The sequence below is a fragment of the Ipomoea triloba genome, chromosome 4, assembly GCF_003576645.1.
Source record: "Ipomoea triloba cultivar NCNSP0323 chromosome 4, ASM357664v1".
Classification (NCBI taxonomy): Eukaryota; Viridiplantae; Streptophyta; class Magnoliopsida; order Solanales; family Convolvulaceae; genus Ipomoea; species Ipomoea triloba.
The window spans coordinates 16,612,958-16,636,266 of NC_044919.1; the positions used below are offsets into that span (position 1 = coordinate 16,612,958).

The 23,309-nt window shown below is 37.3% G+C and overlaps 3 protein-coding genes across 3 annotated transcripts; all 3 read left to right on the plus strand.

The window, feature by feature from the left end:
* The first annotated feature begins 9,182 nt into the window (after positions 1–9,182).
* Positions 9,183–10,709, plus strand: LOC116015885 (protein YLS3-like). Its single transcript, XM_031256051.1, has 3 exons — positions 9,183–9,486; positions 9,993–10,061; positions 10,580–10,709. The coding sequence occupies exons 1-3, from the start codon at positions 9,183–9,185 to the stop codon at positions 10,699–10,701; spliced, it is 495 nt and encodes a 164-aa protein (XP_031111911.1). The 3' UTR covers positions 10,702–10,709.
* Positions 10,710–15,371: 4,662 nt separating this feature from the next.
* On the plus strand, positions 15,372–17,411 carry LOC116015886 (late embryogenesis abundant protein D-34-like). Its single transcript, XM_031256052.1, has 3 exons — positions 15,372–15,692; positions 16,446–16,739; positions 17,250–17,411. Exons 1-3 carry the CDS (start codon positions 15,372–15,374, stop codon positions 17,409–17,411), a joined length of 777 nt encoding a protein of 258 aa, XP_031111912.1.
* A 5,054-nt stretch (positions 17,412–22,465) lies between these two features.
* On the plus strand, positions 22,466–23,028 carry LOC116014965 (transcription repressor OFP16). Its single transcript, XM_031254939.1, has one exon. The coding sequence runs from the start codon at positions 22,473–22,475 to the stop codon at positions 22,974–22,976; it is 504 nt and encodes a 167-aa protein (XP_031110799.1). The 5' UTR covers positions 22,466–22,472; the 3' UTR covers positions 22,977–23,028.
* The last annotated feature ends 281 nt before the right edge of the window (positions 23,029–23,309 follow it).

Below are 23,309 nucleotides of genomic sequence, written 5' to 3' on the forward strand. Positions count from 1 at the left end.
AACTCCGCTTGTTGAAGACTCTGAGTGCTTTGCTTGTCGATGAGTATCCCAGAAATACTCCATCATCTGCCTTTTCTTCAAAAGTTCTTCGTTGAGTCTTCCCATTGTTGTGAATATAGCATTTGCACCTGAATGAGTGGAAGTGGCTTACATTCGGTTTTCTTCCATTCCACAACTCATATGGAGTCTTTCCAACTCCTTTTACTATCAAGGACCGATTTTGGGTGTAGCACGCTGTGTTGATTGCTTCTGCCCAAAATCCTTGTGATATGTTGGCTTGCGAGAGCATGGTCCTTGCGGCTTCTTTGAGAGTTCTGTTCCTTCTTTCAGCAACCCCGTTTTGTTGAGGTGTTCGAGCAGCTGATAGTTGATGATGAATTCCGTTCTCGTTGCAGTAGCTCTCGATTACTTGATTAACGAACTCTCCACCTTGATCTGACCGGATCTTTAGTATCGAGACTTCCTTTTCAACTTGAACTTGTTTCAAGAGATTTGGTAGGGCAATTTTTGTCTCGCTTTTCTTGGTTAAGAACACGGTCCAAGTGAATCTTGTGTAGTCATCCACTACCACAAGAGTGTACTTCTTTCCCTTTATGCTGGGTGGATCCACTGGGCCAAATAAGTCCATGTGAAGAAGACTTAATGGTCTAGTGGATGATGTATCGGCTTTGCTCTTGAAAGAGGATTTGATCTGTTTGCAACGTTGACATGCCTTACAGATTTTATCCTTTCGAAACGTCACTTTGGGCAGTCCTTCCACTAAGTTCCTCTTAGTAAGCTTGTTGATAGTCTTGAAGTTTAGATGACTAAGCTTACTATGCCAATCCCAGCATAAGTCTTCCTTGCTCCTTGCTAGCATACATAGGGATGGTTTTGCAGACCTCCAATCCACTATGTACATGTTTCCTTTCCTTGCTGCTTCCAAGACGACTTCGAGAGATTCCTCGTTCATAATCTGACATTTGCTTTTGGTGAAGACAACTTTGTGGCCCTTGTCACAGAACTGGCTTGTACTCAGGAGATTGAACTTGAGCCCCTCAACGTAGGACACTCCTTTAATAACCAGCTCATTCTTTTGGATTTCACCAACAGCTCTTGTGCGCCCCTTCTTCTCGTTGTCGCCAAATGTCACCAAGGGACCTTCGATAGGTTGGATGTTCTCAAGCAGTGTTAGATTTCCAGTCATATGTCTCGAACATCCACTGTCAATGAACCACTCGTCCCTGGTGTCCTGCAAGGAAATCAAGCAAGTTTAGGTACCCAAACTTTGGGTCCTGGTGGGTTAGTGAGTTTAGGCATCCATTTATACCTTGTGCCCATTATTCCAGGCCTAGGCGCAATGTAGCCATTGTACGTTTGATAATTATAAGGAATGCTAGCAAAGGTTTTAGGCCTCTTTGGTGCATAAATCAACTTAGGTAGAGACTTTTTGATCGGCTTATGCACCATGCCTTTCATGCGCTGTTTGGTCATGTGAAATTGCTGAAAGTGAGGTTTCTTCCAGAACTTGTGATTTGATGACCAATTCTCACTAGATGGATAGAGTCTTCCTTTCTCCATCCGTGAGTTCCTAACTATGTGGATCTCAGACCTTCCATATTTGCCTTGAGGCGCATTATATGGAATGTAGCTCTTTTTGTACTTGGAATGGCCTTGCGAGAGATAGCAAGGTGATCTCTCGATTTTGTTTACCCGGCCATTCTTCGTAGCTTTCCTATACTTTCCATTGCTGGTGTATAGGGACGGTTTATGAATAGCTACTCTGGTCTTTTCTGTTGGTCCTTTATGACCTTTATTTGGTTTGGGTTGAGATCCTCCATTTCTTGAAGTTCCCAAACCATTGGTCTGTTTATCTCGAGAGAGATGGTCTCGATGGAACCCTAGCCCGGTTCTATCACTTGTAGGTCTGTGATCAACCACCATTTTCTCCATAGCTTTGGAGGAATTAGTGTATGATGCTATGACCTTTCGAAGATTAAGCTCTCTCGTCTCTCGAGCTTTGCACTCTTCAGATAGTAGGATTACTTTGGCTTCTAACTCACTTACTTTGAGAGTCAGCTCCAAATTCTCTTTCGAGACGTTCTTAAGCATATCTCTTTCAGCAGTTAGCTTGCTGTTTTCATCCATCACTCTAGCATGAGTGCTATTGGCGATGTTAAGGTTCCTTCTGAGCGATTCCAACATCTCGAAGGGGTCCTCATCGCTTTTAAATGAAGAACAACGAGAGGTAGAAGTAGAGCAGCGAGATGTAGGAGTAGAGGTTACCTCGTTGTCAATGGCCATTAGGCATTGATTCTCCTCTTCCTCGGTGTATAAGCAGATGAGCCCCCTCTCATCCTCTGAGCTGCTGCTGCTTTCGCTGGAGCTCGACGTCTCGGACTCCTCGATTGTCCTCTCGAATTCTTCAGCAACAAGCGCCTTCCTGCGCTGATACGTCTTTGATGATCCTTTGAAGCCACCTTGTGTTGACTTCTCCCTGGATTCCTCTATTCTCTTGGAATCCTTGCCTTCTTGGCCCTGATGCTTGCTTACTAGTGGGTAAGGGCATTCGGCCTTGAAATGTCCCGGTCTTCTACAGTTGTAGCATAGACCCTGATTTTCCTCCTCCGTCCTTCTGGATGGATATCTCTCATTTTTCCTTCTTGAGGAGGAAGGTGAACTTTTGTTGCTCTCCTGGTTCATCTTCATGTATTTCCTGAACTTTCTCACAAAGAGAGCAAACTGTTCGTCAGACATAACATTCATAGGATTAGAGTCTGACCTTGAAGATGTTGATGGTTGCTCAGCAACAAGTGCTACGTTTCGTCGATCCACAATGTCCTCATCTCTTGGGAACATCTCGAACTCGAAGGCTTTGAGATCCCGGAAGAGTTTGTCTGTTGTGGTTTCCTTCAGATCTCGGTGATCTCTCATCGTGATCACCTTTACTTCCCACTCCTTAGTGAGGCCACGTAAGACCTTCAGGTTCAGCTCCTTTTGTGGGATCTCCTTTTCAAGGTCACTGATCTCGGTTGTGAGCTTCATGAACCGAGACTCCATGCTGTCGATGCTCTCTCCTGGCTTCATCTTGAAGTCTTCGAACTTCTTCATGGCCACGGTGAGCTTGTTTTCCTTTTCCTGTTCGTCACCTTCACCAATTAACATCAAAGTATCCCATACCTCTTTTGCCGTTTTGCACTTTCTTACTTTTGGAAAGATGGTTTCATCTATGGCTCTGAAGAGAATGTCCTTGGCAATGTTGTCCAAGTTGTTTCTCTTCCTATCATCACTGGTCCATTCTTCCCTAGGCTTTGGGATGTACTTTGGTGTTTCTTGGGTTTGAACTGCAGCAGTATTAACCATTAGGATCTTGACTGGTCCAGAAGTTATAACCTCGGCCATCTCATCATGGAGGGCTGATAAGTACGCAAGCATGCGTGTTTTCCAGTCGTCAAACCTGCTAAGATCAAAAAGAAGATGTCTCGACAACATGCTGTCCATATTGAAAAATTATCTCGTGCTTTGAAAATATTTAAGAAGATTTTTCAAAGAAGGATCTCTAGGCAATATAAACAAAGGTTTATATCGATCAGAGAACTTGCTCTGATACCAATTGTTGGTCCCAAGGGGATGGGGTACAAGTCTAGAGGGGGGGTGAATAGACTTGTATAAGATTTTGCAAATCTTTTCGACCTCTCGTGTGTATTGAACTTAGGATGTTTAGGTTCGATACCTCACGAGGTGAAGACAAAGTTTTATGCGCAGCGGAAATGTTATCCCCTTTTAGTTAGCACGAGTTTGGGTTAGTTCGAGAGGTGTGATTATATGCAGTGCAATCGAGAAGTTAGCGAGAGATAAAAACAGAAAGTAAATGCAAGAGAGATTTTTAAGTGGTTCGGCCAACCCGCCTACGTCCACTCTTCTTCCAGAAACTCCCTGGAAGGATTGCACTAAAAACTTCCCTTATTTAGTACAATATCGAGCGCTTGAGCTTTGATCACGAAGCCCGCCTCAAGCCTCAGGTTTTTCGCCCCGCTTCCAGTTACTCCACCTCTCGAGCACTTGACCTTTGATCACCAAGCCCGCGTCAAGCCTCAGGTTTCTTTCGCTCGGACAGCAGCCAGGTTACTCCGCCTCTCCTCAGGTTTTTCTCCCCGCTTCCAGTTACTCCACCTCTCGAGCGCTTGACCTTTGATCACCAAGCCCGCGTCAAGCCTCAGGTTTCTTTCGCTCGGACAGCAGCCAGGATACTCCGCCTCCCTTGCTTAATCCAAAGCAAGATGTTGTTGATAGTCACAGTTGAATGTAACAATCTCCAATCTGACCACAAGCTATCGTTGAATCAGCTTTGATGTAGAGCAGCTTTGGTCACCTTCTGGATGTATAACAGTTTAGCTTTGTAACTCTCTTCGAACACTAAGATGTGTTCTCTCGCTGTATTGAATATCAGGATGATATTCCAAGTTAAGCGCTTTGCACTAGAACGTTTTTATCAGACACCTCTTGTTAACCTCTTGACCTCTTTCACAACCCCCTTATTTTTCTCTTTTTTTTTTTTTTGTGTCTTTACGTCCTTATATATGAGAGTAGAGGAATAATTCCGTTGGAGGGAAAAATTATTCCGTTTGAAATTTGTCTCCCATGCTGATCATGGGTCTTGCATATTTTTAGCATTTTTCATGGAGTAGTGGTCTTGTAACTTGAGCCTTTTGTTTTGTAGTGAATATTCCATATTCCACTTTCTTGAGCTCATGCTTCACTTGCTTCTTTTGGATAAAGTTACTCTTTTTATATTCCCATTATTCCTTGTTTGTAGGGAATCAGACCACTTCAGCATTGGTGCACCTTTTGACCGTTTGTGGTGGAGGTCTGACGTGTCATCCACTTCCGTCCATTTTGAAACCTCCCGCTCAGCACCTCTTCAATATTTTATCTCCATGATATTCTCCTTCTCCAAACTTAGAGTATTTTATCTGCACATGTTGACTAACATTCAGCCTCTTGGAGAAGTGCCGGTTTATCGAGACCATAAAAGATGTCTCGACCACTTGATGTTTCAATCCCATGTATCGAGAGGTCTATCTCTCGAATATTCTTTACGTCTCGAACTCGATAGGTATATCGAGAGGTCCTTACCTCTCGAACTTGGCTTGTGTCTCGAGACTTAGTTGATGTCTCGTAGACCCTTATTCCTCCAGAGTTGTCTCGTGCCTGCTTCTGATCTATCTGTTTGCTTACAACACGAAAACTTCTAAGTTGTTCAAACAAGTTTACCTCAAGCTTAAATATTTCCCGAGTTGAGCTCAAATTACCCGGTTGTATTTTCGCTCTTAGTTTACTTATCGAACTTACATTGTTTTGCCTATGTATCGAGACTTGGGGATTCTTACTTAACAGTTGGTATCATCAAAACCTATTACATGATGTTCCTAACACAAAGGCCCAGACCCACCTGAGAGAAACCTACCAGTCATGGAAGCTTATAGTGCTGGAGAAATATCAGAAGAATCTGGCTACCAATCTGAAGTAACTCAGTCAGAATCAGAAGGATATACAGATTCAGAAGGAGAAGAATCCTTTTCTATTTCTAATCAGGATTCAGAAAACCCTGCATTTATGGAAGATCCAGCAGAATCATCAACTGGTGGATACACAACTCAACAACCTGCTGATCAACCAATGAGTCATACAGAGGAAGAATACTTTGGTGTTGAAAATGCCACGGAAATGGTGATGCACAAAGGAGAAAATTATCAATTCTTTACAATTGATGATTTATCACCAGAAAAGTGGGGAGAGAAGTTTGCTGAGTTCCACACATGGATGACTACTAGGAATCTAGTAGAACGAGATACTTTCAAAATCCTGATGGAATTTACAGCAAAGTTCACCGGAATTCTTAAAGATTGGTGGTCTAAAGCAGATGGGGCATTCAAGATGATGTTCTTAGGACTACCTCTCCAGGAAGCCGTTTCAATTATTTACTTTATATTTCTGGGTAAACATGAAGATGAAGTAGAATAGAAGAGAACGGAGTTCTTCAGAATGAAGTGCCTGTCTTATGAGAAAAGGCACTTAGAGGAACACTTCAAAAGGATGACAAAAGTTTTCTATTTTCTGGGATTTGACAACAATCTCAAGCAAGCTTTTGTTTCATCCTTACCACCCCTGCTGGCAGACAGTACAGATCAACTTATCAAAAAGAATCATGGATCCATAACACATCTTTCAACTGGGCAGATTAGGCAAGCAATATTTGAAAGCCTAGACAATATTTGCCAAAATCCTATGGACGAACGGGCTACGACGGCAGGGCAGCGACTATATTGATTTTCGGCTGGAGCAGTGACCACAACTATGGCTGTCCGGATTGAACAATTGAAGGCTCATGAAGATGAAAGGATACAAATTAGGGAATCAAACAGAGTAGTAAAAATTACAAATGGCAATCTAGTCAGCAAAAACCTGAAGTTTACCTGTTAAAAAAGGCTAATTGCTACTTTTTTCCAGGTTCGTGGATGGTTTTGAAGCTTTTTTGAGTTCGGTGGCTTAATTGCTATTTCTCAAATAGTTTGATGGCTTATCTGAAGTTATTATCTTTTAACTGTTTTGAGTGTGATTTAAAAATTTCAGAGTTTACAGGTGCACATTCTAATTGATTTAAGGTGCAGCTGATAATGCTTTCTATATACATGCATGCAGTGTTGCAAAAATCGCGCCTAGCCGGCCGACTAGGTGGCGCCTAGGCCGCCTAGGCGCCGCCTGGGCCGCCGGCCGACTAGGCGGCGCCTAGGCCGCCTGGCCGGGCGCCTGGGCAGCCTAGGCCGGCCGGCTGTTTTTTTTTTTTTTGTTTAAATTAAAAAAATTATAAATATGAAACATTTAAACTATTAATGTTATAATGTATTAACTAATACTCTAATAGTCTAATAATAAGTAATAACTTAATAAAATAATACGTAATAATTAAATTAAACTAATAAGTAATGAACTAATAATTAATAAATAATAACTAATAAGTAATAACTTAATAAGTATTAAATATTTAACTATTAAAGTGTAAAGGCTTACAATATTAAACACTTTACAATTATTAACTCTTAAAATTTTTTTTTTAAATTTTTTTTAAAAAATTAAAAAAAAAAAAAAACCTAGGCGCTAGGCGCCCCCTAGGCGCCTAGCGATTTTTGCAACCTTGCATGCATGTGATTGTGAATATGGAAAATGTATTGCGTTAGGGTTTGCCTTTAAAGTAGGCGTGTCAAAGTAGACCTAGGCTCGTGGGCCAGCCCTTAACTGCCGTTTAGTGGGGTAGGTTAGGGTCTAAAATTATTTACCCATAAAAATGCGGGCTTAGTAGGGTCAATAGTCTAATATAATCTAACTATTCAATTAACACGCACCTTGGACTAAAATAAGATCTAATTGGACACATTTACTTTTAAAATTTGGATCACTTAGCATTTTCTCCGAGTTTCTCTTAGGTTTCCTTCCCAAAATGCTGATATAGAATTTTAATAAAAATAATTTCATGATTAGGTTTCATTTTTATCCTTTAACCCATCACTACAAGAAAACAATTATTTAACGACATAAATTTAGTGGCGGTTTAGTATAACCGCCGCTAAATAATTATTTTGCGACGATTATACTAACCGCTACTATTTAAATGTGAAAATTTAATTTATGATATATAAGCACTATTAATTAGTGGCGGTTTTCTTATAAGCGCCGCTAACCATTGGGGATATAATTGATATTAGCGACGGTTGTTTAATATTCACAAGTCTGCCCTTCTCCAATTCTCTAACACTCATTTAATGCTTCCTTCAATTTCTTCCATTGCCTTCTTCCATCACCTTGTTTAGACAAGAAATTAGAGAGACATTGAATCCCTAAAAATCTAAAATCCCTAGCTGCTCGCCTGCGATTTCCAGTTCTGCTCTCCGCTAGTTCGTTGTACTATGACTGCCCTTGCGATTTCCAATCTCTGGTCTCCGCCCTACGTTGCCACATCGCCGGCGAGGTGACGAGATGTCGAGAACTCTGAAGTTTGAACTCCGCCTTTGGACGAAGGTAGGTGTTTCTAGTTTTCTAGCAATGATGATAGTTTGGTTAAAATTGATGCCCAAAGACTTGAATCGGTGGTTTGGTCCAACAATACAATCATATTGCAGGTGTCCTGCTATGAATCGGTACTATTTGATGAATTAGATCCATGTTCTACTGATTTTGATGTCAAACTTTTAATTTTAGTTTTCAATTTGACTTATCTGCTTTATTTGTGGCAGATTAGCTTGTTAGACAAAAATAATTGATTATTCGCGGCGGTTACAGAACCGTCGCTAAATGCATTAAAAACCGCCGCTAAATAAGTTTTCCATTAATTCCCACACTTGTCTAAAACCGCCTCTAAATCCTTCATGACACACTATATTCAGACACGGTTGGAGAACTGTCTCTAAACAGTTTAGTGGCGGTTTTGAACCGCCACTAAATAACCTTTTTGGTGTAGTGCATCCAAACTCAGAGAAAACTGCTACTCTCTCCCTCCTCATCCTCACCACCACGATTGCTACAGTCGTTTCTCGAGATTTCAATCTGAAAACTGACTGCGCCCGCTGACTTCATTAACAACGATTTCCAAACACACTGTCACCTTCAACCTCCCGTACTACACCAAAACGCAAGAAGTAAATTTTCCAGACCCTCTCAAAACGCCAAAAGCTCTACCATGACAATTTCTTGGAGATTACCTAAAATTATATTGTTTCGACATCTTCGTATTACACAGTGGAAAAAGTAGAGACGATATACTCATATTACTCGGCCACTTAGGAGCTAGGTCAGGCGCCTCCGAACACCTGACGACTAGTGCCTAGCGCCTTCTGCAACATTGGCTAGAACACCTTGAAAACTTCTCATATAAATTAAACTGATATTCATTCATTTTTATCATTTGCTAATAACAATCATTTCACATTCAACGAATTAATTTAATGTTCACAACTTATTAGCCACTACACATCATCACTAGATCCAATTGTTTACTTAATTTTTCAAATTAAACTATATAAATAGCTCTAGACCTTTCATCTCCCATTCTCTATTAATACCAAAAATAAAAGCACACCGTTACAAATCACCCTGGATAACACATTACATTTGCTGTTAAACCCAAAAATGTGAAAAAATTGCTTGAGATGGGGATAAAGGGAATCAAAATGGGGCTCTGTTTTGCAGCTATTATGGTGGCGGGTTTGATTGGGGAATCCATGGCTCAACGCCCACCTGATCCGTGCATTTCTGCGATCGCTACGATGTTACCATGCCTCCCTTTCCTGATGGCCGACGAGGAGAAACCGACCGCCGGTTGCTGTGCGGCATATTCCGGCGTACTTCTGTCTCAACCTAATTGCCTTTGCGCCGACGTCAACGGCGGCGCTCCGCTGCCGCTGATAAACCTCACCTTGGCCCACCAGTTGCCTTATTCGTGTAATGTCAAAGGTATGACTGGCTTCAACATAATGTCCATGTGGAATTTTGAAAAAAAAAAAAAAACAAAAACAAAAGTATTCACTTTTAATGATTTTTCTTTTTTTTGAAAACAAACTTACAAAAATTAATTATTCATTTTTGTAAATTAAACTTGTTTTGTGTTTTAGAGATTATACTTTAACTTGATCCATACTTTCTAATATTATATAATTTTAGAATTAATGTTTTCACCGTCAGGATTCGATCTCGTAACCACCTATTTGGAATGATAACACCAATTTTTTATGTAATTAGAATTATAGATCAAATCATAATCATATTAAGTATTTTTTTTTTTTGAATAACATATTAAGTATTTATTAAATATAAACTTTTTGATACTATAATATTTATCATGTTTAAAGTGAAAGTGAATCGAAATAACATTTTTGATTATTCTTGTTGATTTTTTTTTTTAAAACATTATTCTTGTTGATTTAAAATTGAATCATATTAATATTTTTTTTTTGTTTCAGTTAATGACCCGGATAGGTCTCCATGTCCATCAAGTACTCCGACGGCCCCTTCCCCAACACCACCTTCAGGTAAAGTAAAACACATTTCTAATTTTTGATTTATTATTTTGAAACTAATTAGACATAAATAAGAATTAAGTGCTTTTTATAGGACTTTAAAACCAATTAGTGTACTTATACATTTATTTTTGAATTTTGTCAAACCAAAATTTATAATTTAATTTAGTTGGCTAACCAAATTAACAAAAATTATAGGTCTATATATACACATTCATGAGTTATATATTTTTATTAAAAATTTCAATTAATTTCTTTTCTGAACCGAAATAATTGAAAATTGAGAATGAAAATTTTAAAATGTTAAAATCACGACTAGCTTAATTATTAACACAATTATTTTGGTTTGATTTATCCAACAATTTTTAACCAAATTTTGCACCCAAGTTTATGGATTAAAAATCTTCTAAATTTTTGAATTCATGCTATATATGCAAATGTTTTCATAAATCATAACATAACAACGAAGAATCCAGTGTATGATTTCCTTATATTGATTACACCAATGTTAATTAATGGATTTTAAGCAGGTGGAACAAATAATAGAGCTCCAAGTACAAGCCAGTCTGCAGGAGGAAACACCATAACAATAATAATGCCTCACATTCAACTTATTGCCTCTTTCCTTCTTGTGGCCATTCAAGTTCTGTAGGCATTGATTTGTATATCTAAGCTTTATCACCTTCTAAAATGCAAGACTAGTTTCCATTTTCTTTTCCTGTTTTATATATGCAAAAACCTGCTTTAATTTCGACATAATAATCACTAAGCTATCAGATCATTAACAACTCGTTATATAGATGAAAACTATTTGAATTGGGATGTGACTCGCCCTCTCATCGACTCCACTTGTTGTTTTGAAGGGAATTTTGAGTTGGGCGTCGAAATTTGAGTTTTATATTTTCTTCGCAAAAGATTATTATTTACCCAGGTATGGGAACTCAGAAAATTTCATCAAATTCTCTTGTGATACCGTCCGTCTCATGAATGAGACGTATCTTGAAATGGGTTTCTCAAGTTGGCGGAAGTTTAGAGATCTATCCCTTGTGCGCAGAATTAACGAGGGACTGACTAAGATCGAGGTTACTTGAGCAACTCGCGATTTACTTTCTCTAACAATTCTTAAGCATGGGTTCAAAGTTTGGGATTAGTCTAGCGAAAGATGATAAACCTAATGTATCAAAAAAAAATTGTTTCAATATGCTACAACTTTAAATAAATGAGGCACTGTTAAAAGTATAAGTGTAACCTTTAAAATTAATACCGTAAAATATGTTTTCAAAAAAAAAATATCGTAAAATATATTATAGGGTTGTGTCTTTAAAAAAAAAAATTGGGGAAAATTTTAGCCATTTGATACATAAAAACTAAAGATTTGACCGTTTCAAAAAAAAAAAAAAAAGATTCGATTGAGAAGAAAATTGAATTATGTCAAAGATTTTGAACGATTTTGTCATAATTAATCATGCTCAATTAATTAGGAAAAAGAAGTGAATATTACATTGCAATTTTGGTAATCAAAGAAATTTGGGAGGAAGTTGTAAAATTAGTGGAGGAAGGAAGACTCTTGCCATCTTGAATGGTGGTGCGTGATTTGGAAAAAAAACTGATGAATTTTTGGCAAAAAAGGCATGAACGAATGTAGGCTTAATTGTATTTTTTTTAATTTCTTAAGCATCTAGGTCAAAAATAGATATTGGGCCTCTGAAATTGAGGCCTTGTGCTGTGAGGCAGGCAAATTATTGCATGGACCATGGTCCACACAGTTGTGTGAACCATGGTCCATGCAATAATGATTGTGTTAGGCATTAACCACGGGCCAAAAACCGACCCTGATACCCTCATCCCGTTTACTTTCAAAAATTGTTCTTGGTTTTGGCAAATTATGTTATGGGCGCGGGTCCACCTTACAAGGTGGACCAAGATCTATATTCACAGTTTTAAAACTCTATATTCATAATTTTAAATCTCAATATACAAAATTATATTACTCAATATTCACAATTTTTGAACTCTATATTCACAATTTTGTTATATAGATTCAAAAATTGTGTTATACTGTTGAACATAGAGTTTTGATACTGTTGAACATAGAGTTTTGATACTATTGAACATAGAGTTATGAAATTGTGAACATAGAGTTATAAAATTGTGAACATGGAGTTATGAAATTGTGAACATGGAGTTATAAAACTATGAACATACAGTTATGAAATTATGGACATGGAGTTATAAAATTATGAACATGAACCCGGGTTCACCTTGCAAGGTGGAAATCGGGTCCATGGCATAATAACCGCTTTGTTTTAAATTTTAAGTTTGAAATAATTTCATTTTTTGTCCTAGATTTATAGGTGCGGTTCCACTTTTAGTCCTTTTTTTTTTTCAAAACATCCTATATTAGTCCTAGTTTTATTTTGACATGACCATTTTTTGTCCTCCGTTAATAAAATTGTTAACCTACCATTAAATATTAGGATATTTTTGTCTTTATATATATATATATATATAGATTTTGGTTCAGGTGCGGCCGTGCTCTCCCGTACGGCCGTGCGGTCACACACCATTCAATGTTACGAAATACACCACTCAATGTTAAGAAACACACCACAATGAAACACACCACAATGTTAAGAAACACACCAAAGTGCATATTTCAGTGGTGTGTTTCTTAACATTGAGTGGTGTATTTCGTAACATTGAGTGGTGTGAACCGCACGGCCGCACCTGAACCTGACCCTATATATATATATATATATATATATATATAGGGTCAGGTTCAGGTGCGGCCGTGCGGTTCACACCACTCAATGTTACGAAATACACCACTCAATGTTAAGAAACACACCAAAGTGCATATTTGTGTGGTGTGTTTCTTAACATTGAGTGGTGTATTTCGTAACATTGAGTGGTGTGAACCGCACGGCCGCACCTGAACCTGACCCTATATATATATATATATATTTATTTATTTATTTATTTATTTATTTATATATTACTTGACAACTTTGTTTAGTAAATTAGTAATATAATATTAGTATAACGTAATTATATATTATTTATTTATTGTTTATATTACTCAAATAAATAATAATACTAATATTTTATATAAAAAAAATAAAAATATCCTAATAGTTAACGATTTTATTAATGGAGGATTAAAAAGGGTCATGCCATAATAAAACTCGGACTAATATAGGATGTTTTGAAAAAAAAGAACTAAAAGTGGAACTGCTCCTATAAATCTAGGACCAATAATTGAATTAACTCTTTAAGTTTTTAGTTTTCATTCTCTATTATATTTCATGTTTAGAAAACTAGTTTACTAAAACTCTTTTTTTCAAATCTTTTTTTTTTTTTGAAAACTTTTTCAAATCTCTTTGTTTAGACTAAAGTTATAAAATTGACACAAGTTTAATTTTGAATAATATTTAGACCTTATATTTAAAATATTTTTGGATATGTTTGGTTTAAATGGAATAAATATAATTTTTAATTTTGAATCTAATATATATAAGACTTTTTACATTTTATATCCAAATATTAATATATATATATATATATATNTATATATATATATATATATATATATATATATATATATATATATATATATATATATATATATATATATATATGTAAATAAGCAAATAAGTTATGTTTACAATTATGAACACTTCAAATATTTTTTTAATTTATATATAAAAAAAAATCTAGGCGCTAGGCGCCTAGCGATTTTTTCAATCTTGAATGTGAGTAGAAAAGTAAAAGACAGTTGATAAGTAAAAGAAAAATAAAAAAACAAATGTATATATAATAATGGATAATTATGTAAGTAGATAATGATAAGGCTGTAGGTGTAGTGATATATAACTAAATAAATTATAAAGATTATGTTTTGTATTTAAAATATAATTTATAAAAATTTTCAAATTTTTATAGAAACTGAAAAAATGTTTCTAATTTTGGAAAGAAAAAATTATATTAAGAAACATATTTACTCTGTTTCTATTATCTAACTCTTCAATTTTTTGTAAAAAATTGGAAAAATTCTCAGTTAGTAGGTAAATGGTTCTTAAATTTGCAATTCCACCATCTTCAGCCATTGTCACCAATGCTGGCAAATTATAAGGTGGACTTGGGTCCAAAACTACGTCTTTTTTGTCTTTTTTTTTTTTTTTAATTAGTAAACATATTGCTGAATATAGAGTTGTCAAAAAATGTGTGAATGAGGTTTCAAAGTGTGAATGTAGAGTATAGAAATCGTGAATGTAGATTTATGATTGTGTGAATGTAGAGTTGCCCAGAAATGTGTGAATGTGGAGATTTCAAATTGTGAATATGAAGTATAGAAATCGTGAATGTAGAGTTATGCATGTGTGAATCTATAATAGAGTTAAGAAGTTCTAGCAACTTGTAGCCTGTAATGTGTGAATGTGGAGTTCTCAAGTTGTGAATGTGGAGTATAGGACCTGTGAATATAGAGTTTTGAATGTGTGAATATGGAGTTTACAGATTGTGAATGTAGAGTATAGTGTATGTGAATGTAGAGTATAGTTACTAAACATATAATCCTGTAATGTGTGAATGTGGAGTTTACAAATTGTGAATGTAGAGTATAGTGTATGTGAATGTAGACCTAGGTCCACCTTGCAAGGTGGACCTGGGTCCACGGCATAACAACCCACCACCAACGCTACTCCTCACAAGACAAAGGCCCTGTTTGGTAAATGGTTGTTGGCTAATTGGGTTGGCTGTTTGGGTTAGATGAAATGATTTGTTGATAACATTAGCTGATTATAGAAAGTTGTTTGATAAATTAGCTGTTAGTTGATATCTGTTTGGTATAATTTCTTTTCTCAAAAAGCTAATTGAAAATGGTGCTTTGAGTAGCCTTTTGAATTTTAGCATTTTGGAGTTACAAAAAACTTATTAATTTTTTAACCAAATTAAACAATTAATTGTGATCAAATAAGCCAAAATTGACTAATCCGCTGATTATTTACAAAATATGGATAAACTGTAAACATATGCGGAGTGAAAATTTGTGGTCGCAAAATGTATTTAATTTGTAGTTCTAGAAAGTGGGTGCCGCTTCGCCCATAGCTCCGAAACTGCCACCTCTTTCCAGTACTGCCACTTTTGCACAAACCCAAACCGCCACGTGTCCAACAAATGGACACGTGGCGGAACCCTCCGATCCCTAGTAGGATAGTATAAATTTTCCCATAATGCATATCTGCTAATTCCATTCAGCACTGTAAGACTTGACAAAAGTTTACACACACAAATTAAATTATACGTACACCATCTGATCTGAAAATGAGTCAAGAACAGCCTAGGAGGCCAGAAGAGATGGAGCCAGTAAAATATGGCGATGTTTTTGGTGTTTCCGGGGAGTTGGCCGACAAGCCCATCGCGCCTCAAGATGCCGCCATGATGCAGAGCGCCGAAACGGCGGTCCTGGGTCAGACGCAGAAAGGCGGTCCAGCCGCAGCTATGCAGGCCGCGGCTAAAGTTAATGTGAGGGCCGGTGTTGTGTCGCCTGATGATGTTAGCAGCCCTGCCGGCAACCAGGGTGTCACGGTCACGGAAACTGACGTCCCCGGGAGCAGAATAATCACTGAATCTGTCGCCGGCCAGGTACCCGCCCTCTTTATTTTGCGCTTTAAGTTTTGATTAATCTATTTAATTTGTTAAAACTTATTAGGTAGGTATCCTAATCCTTAGAATCAAGGATACTAAGCCAAAAGTCTTACACACTTAGTAGCTAAGTACCAATTTTATTTCATTTATGGTTATATATTTTTGGGCCTATTTGTCAAACAATTCTCTAGTTACTAGTCACATAGTGTTGGATCTGGTCCTCATGATTTCTGTCCAACAATTTTTCTAGCTCTATAGTGCTTCTTTCGCCCAATAATACCCTGCTCTTACCCAATAATGCCCTGCTCTTACCGACTTTCGCCCAATAATGCCCTGCTCTTACCGACTTTCGCCCAATAATGGCCTGTTCTTACCCACTTTCGCCCAATTGTCCTACTTAATAATGAAGGTCTAACTTCATTTTTTATATTGTCACACATACTTAATAAGGAAGGTCTAACTTTGTTTTTTGTACACTCACACATTAACGTGTGAGGTGTTGTTAAGAAAGGTCTAACTTTGTTTTTTATACTCTCACACATTAATGTGTGAGGTGTTGTTAAACTTAGCTTTTTATTAGTCTTAGCCCAACAATTTTTCTAACCACATGAGAACCACATGATGGTGTTGAGGTTGGACTTGGACTTGCCTCATACCAGCTCCGCCGAACAGTATTTAACTCAAAACATTTGTATTGATAAATAATTTATATATATATATATATATATATATATATATATATATATTCAGGTGGTTGGACAGTATGTAGAAGCTATGCCATTACCCAACGAAGCAGGGGGAGGCATTATTGGCGCCCAAGCCGGTATCACGATTGGACAAGCGCTGGAAGCGTCAGCACATGCACTTGGAAGCAAAGCGGTGGATAGGAGCGACGCTGCGGCAATACAGGCAGCTGAAGTTAGGGCTACTGGCACTAACGTCATCACTCCCGGCGGTGTCGCTGCCACGGCTCAGTCCGCTGCTGCTTACAACGAAGGCCTCATCCGAGACCAAGACAAAGTCAAACTTGGAAATGTCTTGGCTGTAAGCAATTCAATCATTTTTATTATAGGATCACTACTTAATTTTGCATGTTTGGTATCATTATATATATTAAGCCATTAATTCACTGCACTGCAAAAAAAAAAAAAAAAAAATTGTTTCAGAAATACATTTAATTTGTAGCTAATATAAATTTATTAGGTGTTTTGCATTTTTTTAAAAGCTAGCTAGTTTTGCCCCATATATGAAATTCATTCCCTTCACCCTATTACTAAGGGAGTATAATTAATTTGTATGAACTTTTGTTGGTCGGACCCTAATTGGTAGTTAGGGAATGCTTGGCTGGAGATAAGGGAAAGGTAAAGTTTAATATTTGATGGGTCTCTCTGGAAAATGTGGTGACAGTATAAAAACAAATATATAAAAGAAAAATAAAGGTGTGCCCTATAAGAAATAAAGTGGCCTTAATTGTGAGTTATATTTTTTGACAAACTTTTAAACCTTTAATTTAAAAAGTTCAATTCATTCTAAATAAAATATTGATAATTGCAGGATGCAACACAAAAGTTGCCCGCAGATAAGATCGCAACAAGGGAGGATGCGGAAGGGGTGGCGAGCGCACAGCAAAGGAACAATATAAACATGAGCAGCCCTCCCGGTGGTGTGGCCGCATCCGTTGCCGCCGCGGCAAGACTCAACGAAAGGGGCCTGTGATCCATCCATCCAACTGCCCATCCAGTTTGCTTTCTGCTTCTTTGGGTTAGGGCTTGGGAACATATTGTACGTACGTACTGTACTCTTGCATCTTCATGCTTTTATGTAAAATAATTATATATGTAGTGATGCTGGCCTGGGGCACGTTTTCTGCAATAATTTTCCCGTTTTAGTTTGTTTCGCTTGACTAAAGAAAGTTTGTCACGTAATATCTTTCTGAGTAAATCTCATCGCGCCTATGGCAAATGTTTAATCATTAATTACTACGTTCATTTTTATATGTGTTCCCTAATTCGTGTGCATTTGTGATGGACTAATCTAAATCAGTAAGTACACTGCTGATCGAAAATGTTACCATTTTCGATCACCACAAAGTAGTCAGATATTGCTGAAACTGAAAATCTAAGTTTCGACCACATTTTCAATTGAGGGTATTCGTAAAATTCTTTATCATTATATTTTACTAAGGCATGAATTCGTCGAAAATAGTGTGTTATTGTAAAGTTGTCAAACAATTTAGTCGGTGAAAAAGTGAGCGTTAGTATTTCTTTTTGACTAATTTCTGACCATTAATTTCATAAATGGTCCTTTGACTATTAATTTTTATCAATTTGTTTTCAATTTTTAACTTTACCAAAATTAGTTTCTTAATTATTGAATTTGTTAGTCTTTTCTATTAAATCTGGTCTTAAAATTAAGAGCAAAATTGTAAAATTAAATTGTTGAGCCTTTTATAATTATTGCAATGTAATTATTGCAATGTAATATATATATTCCGTTGGGATTAAACCATCAGAGAAACTTTGAATAAGCTTTGTGAATGTAATTGTCTCTTGAGATCTCAAGAGAGCTCATTAGCTTAACATATATATAGAAATTTTACTGAAGAAAATAATCTAATAAAGGAGAAAATAATACCATAAAAGAAAAATATATCAATCCTATATTCTTTGCAATCACTTCCTTGAATGGTGTGGTTGAATGCAATCCCAAATTCTTTGCAATCACTTCCTTGAATGGTTTGTTTCTTTAATACTTTTATAATATGTATCTCTCTGTGATTAGTTGTTATTATCATCCCTCAAACTCTGTGTCGAGGTTGGAGACATAGTTTGCTGCGAATGCGAAGAAGAGTGGTCTTACATAAGGGCTTGGTAAAAATGTCCGCAAGCTGGAGGGCAAATGAGACATGGCGAGTAATAAGGAGTCCCATACTCTCTTACGAATAAAATGGTAGTCAAGTTCAATGTGTTTGCTACGGGCGTGAAAAAACAGGATTAACAGTCATGTGTAATGCACTCAGATTATCACAGAAGAGTATAGGTGGACGAGCTTGAGGAATGTGAAGATCACGTAAGAGAAAACTGAGCCATGTTAATTCAGCTGTTGTGTTAGCTATTACACGATATTCAGCTTCAGTACTTGAACGTGAGATGGTTGGTTGCTTCTTTGCACACCAAGAAATAATGTTATGTCCCAAAAATGTGCAAAAACTTGTGGTAGAGCGTCTAGTAGTAGGACAACCTGCACAATTTGCATCAGAAAAGACAAAAAGATCAAGTGTAGTGTTTCCTGTTAGATGCAGACCCAAAGTAAGAGAGCCTTTAACATAGCGTAAGATACGTCGAACCATTTTTATGCTAGCAACAGTCGGTGATTGCATGTATTGAGATACATAGTTAACACTAGAAGAAAGGTCCGACCTTGTAAGTGTTAAATATTGTAATGCACCAACAATGCTACGATAAAAAGTAGGATCAGAGAAAGAAGTGTTATCATGAAGGCCCTTGGTTTTGGACTCTATAGGTGTATTCATTGGTTTGCAATCTAACATTTGAGCTTTGTCAAGAATAGTGCGTGCATAGTGAGTCTAAGAAAGGTGCAGAGTATTAGCAGACCGTTGAACCTCTATTCTAAGAAAATGATGTACAGGTCCAAGATCTTTCATTGCAAATTCAGAATGTAAAGTTGTGATAAAATCATCAAGTAATATCGAACTAGATCCTGTCAACAACATATCGTCAACATAAAGGAGTAAGACCAATGTGCCAGATGGAGAGTGCATAATAAATAAGGATGGATCAGCAAGACTACAAAAGAAACTAGTTTTGAGCAAAAAAGCACTAAACCGATCAAACCAAGCTCTTGGTGCCTGTTTAAGGCCATAGAGAGCTTTTTGAAGTTTACAGACATGAGATGGAAATTTTGGATTATGCATACCTGGTGGTTGCTCCATATAAATATCCTCAGTTATGTAACCATGAAGGAAAGCATTTTTAACATCAAGTTGACGAATGTCCCATTGGCGAACCATGGCTAAACTAAGAACTAAACGAATAGTACCTGGTTGAAGTGACTGGAGAAAATGTTTCAACATAGTCGATACCATCCACTTGGTATACCCTTTTGCAACAAGTCGGGCTTTGAGCCTATCAAGTGTGCCATCAGCTTTTAATTTAGCTTTAAACACCCATTTTGATCCAATAACATTCATGTGGGAGTCTCTGGGAACTAAAGTCCATATGAAATTTTGATGCAAAGCATCAAGTTCATTAAGCATGGCTTTTCGCCACCCATCATGTTGAAGGGTTGCTTTAACTGACCGTGGCTCACTTGGAATATCTCCACTGGTGAGAAGTAAAGCATATCGAGGATTCGGCTTATAAATCCCATGTTTTGCTCTTGTAGCCATAGTATGAGATGTTGACGAAATAGGGTCAGAATGGGAGGCAGGAGGGATACTTACTAAATGACTATCTTCAGTGGGAAGAGGTATTGAGGAAGACATATCATGTTCTTGTGGGGAAAACTCAAGGTCAATGTTGGTGGAAGTGTGATCATGGGACTGATTTGATGGCAATTCAGAGGACATAACTGGACTTGTAGGATCTGGTAAAGAAGGTGGCAAGCTTGAGATTGGGGTTGGAACAGGAATATGTATTAAGTCTATTGATGGAGATGGTGAGTTTATTGAGTCAGGAGATGGAGAATCAAGAAATGGTAATATACTAGAAGATGACAAAGACCTTTTTGTATTCTAAGGGTACAAATTCTCATGCCTAGATACAAACAAAACATGCCTAGATACAAACATTCTATGGGTTTTAGGATCAAAACATTTATACCCTTTATGCCGATCACTGTATCCTACAAACACACAAGGAATGGTTTTAGGATCAAATTTACTCTTTTTGGTGTTCCATGTATATGGATAGCATCTTGAACCAAACACCCGTAAAATAGCATAGTTAGGATTAGCACCATGTAAACGAAAATAAGGACAATCAAAATTAAGAGAAGAAGAAGGCAAACGATTGATTAAAAAGGTTGCGGTGGTGAAGGCTTCGACCCATAGAAAAGTAGGCGCCCCACTGTGAAAGATCATAGTCATCCCGAGTTCTCAAATTGTGCGATGACGACATTCCACAATGTCAGTTTGTTCCGGTGTATGGGGACACGAAACTTGATGAATGATTCCCTGTTGCAGAAAGTGTAAAGAAAGTCTTCTATTTACAAATTCACCACCACCACCAGAATGAAAATTTTTGATTTTTTTTATCAAATTGACGTTGCACATAACTTTCAAAAGCTAAGTAAACATCAATAAAGTCCGACTTGGCATGAAGAGGAATTATCCAAACAGAATGTGAATAATCATCCACAAGAACACCAGTACTGGAAGATGAACTAAAAGGTAATTTGCTAAGTTTGCCTAATTGGCAACTTTAACAAACAATGTCCACCTTGTTATTTGAACTAACATCAATTAAATTCTTAGTACGTAATAATTAAACAGTTGATTTTTGCGGATGTCCAAGACGTTGGTGCCACAGCTCTTCAGTCCCTGACAGGGGCGAAGCCACATGCTAATCACAGCCCCCCCCCCCTCCAAGGAAGCTTCTGCCTTTTGCTATACTCAAACAATCCAAACTAGACAACCAGTAACTAGAGACGGCAGCAGAGGAAGACAATATATACACCATAATTTCTCTTCTCAAGTTTGTAGGTAATCTTTAATTTCTTTTTTATTCTTTAAAACTTTGAATTTTTTTTTTATGAATTATTCTTTATTAGGGATAGATTCATCAGTCCTCACCACAATAAAAACTCTAAATGACAGCTAAATCATCTCTTTTGTTTCCTCCGTTGTCCTAGTTGACAACGGCAACTGCGGTGAACTCGGGCTACGAGTAGTGGCGGCTGGATCCTGTCGGGAGTGTCGGCGACTCAGCATTCTCCTTTAGTAGATTTGTAATATAATGATGTATTTTGGGTTATGTTCAATGAATATTAATGTATTTTATTATCCTGTCAAATTATAATTGGCCCCCGCACCAACGACTCCTGGCTCCGCCCCTGGTCCCTGAGTTTTGTCTATTGGAAAAATGTGCTTCCTTTAGTTTGGATAAAACATAAAGATCGCCTTTACGTTGACCCATTATTATGGCTTGACCTGTTGCTGGTTCCTTAATGCAGAAAATTTTATTATGACTCTGGACTTTAGTTTCATTTTCCACACATACTAGTTCCATTATAACAATACTACAGTATCATTTTAATTATACTACAGTTTCATTTGACAATATACTGTATTAAATGAGCTATGTTTTTTAGTTTTATTTTCCACACATATTAGTTTCATTATAGTAATACTAAAGTACCATTTAATTATACTATAGTTTCATTCCAAAACCATGTTCCACGAAGCATTATGTGGACCATGGTCCACGTATAATTAAGGAGTAGTTCTACATGTACTCCCAATACACATTCCCACTTTCTACTCTATATGAGTTGGCATGTTTTGATTGATCAATTTAATAGGGGGCCATGACTTTTGTTCATTCTTTTTTTTTTCATCCTCCAATCAAATTTGAACACAATTGAAAGTAGAAATTGGGAGTATAAATTTGGGAGTACATCTATTTTTTATAATTAAGACTACACAGTTGTATATATACACACACTGACACACGCACGGTCTATATGTCCAACCACACGGCCTAAGATTAAAAAACACCGCCGCTGCCTTACAACATCCGCCGCGCCGCAGCTGGTAGCATGTCAAATATCTTTCTGAAAAACTTCTACCATTGCTTCAAATGCCTTCTGAGGACTACTACTCTCTCTATAGAAGACGATGACAAAGGAATAGTGGAACCCAACAAACCTCTCTCTTATTATTCCCCCACCGTTTCTGCTTCCACCACCTCCGACGACGACTTATTCTCCACCGTTTTAGCCTCCGAACGCTTCTTCTTTTCCTCCCCCGGCCGCTCAAACTCCATCGTTGACTCATCGGAAGCTCCTTCTCCCAACCCCACCACACCCCTAATCTCCGGCGGGGTCGCTGTTCAAACTGATTCCCCGGACCCGTTAGCCGACTTCCGGCGGTCAATGCAAGAAATGGTGGAAGCCCACGAGTCAACGGACTCGGATTTCTTGCACAGCCTTCTACTTTGTTATCTAAATCTCAATCCTAAACACACTCACAAGTACATCGTGGGAGCTTTCTCCGACCTCATTATATCTCTAGTTTCGTCGCCGTCGTCGATCGGACTGTAGTTGAGCCGATCGAGGAAAGCAGAAGAAGAAGAAGAAGAAGAACCCCGCCGCGGTGCCGCCGTCACTCCATCAACGTACACTTGGTATACAAATTATATTAAATCCTAAACGTACAAACCCATAAATATGTTTGGTGAATTTCGACTACTTATTGTATTAGTGTTCTAAACAACTGTTGTTAATGGTGTAAGAGTGACTTTGAGTAAAGCTATATATATTCTCTTTCTTTAACATTTGTTTATCGATTTATTCTTAATCCTTACTTTTGTTAAATAACAATATTGTGTGAAATTTTTTGGTAGAGCTTATAGCTTATTTTAAATTACAAATAAA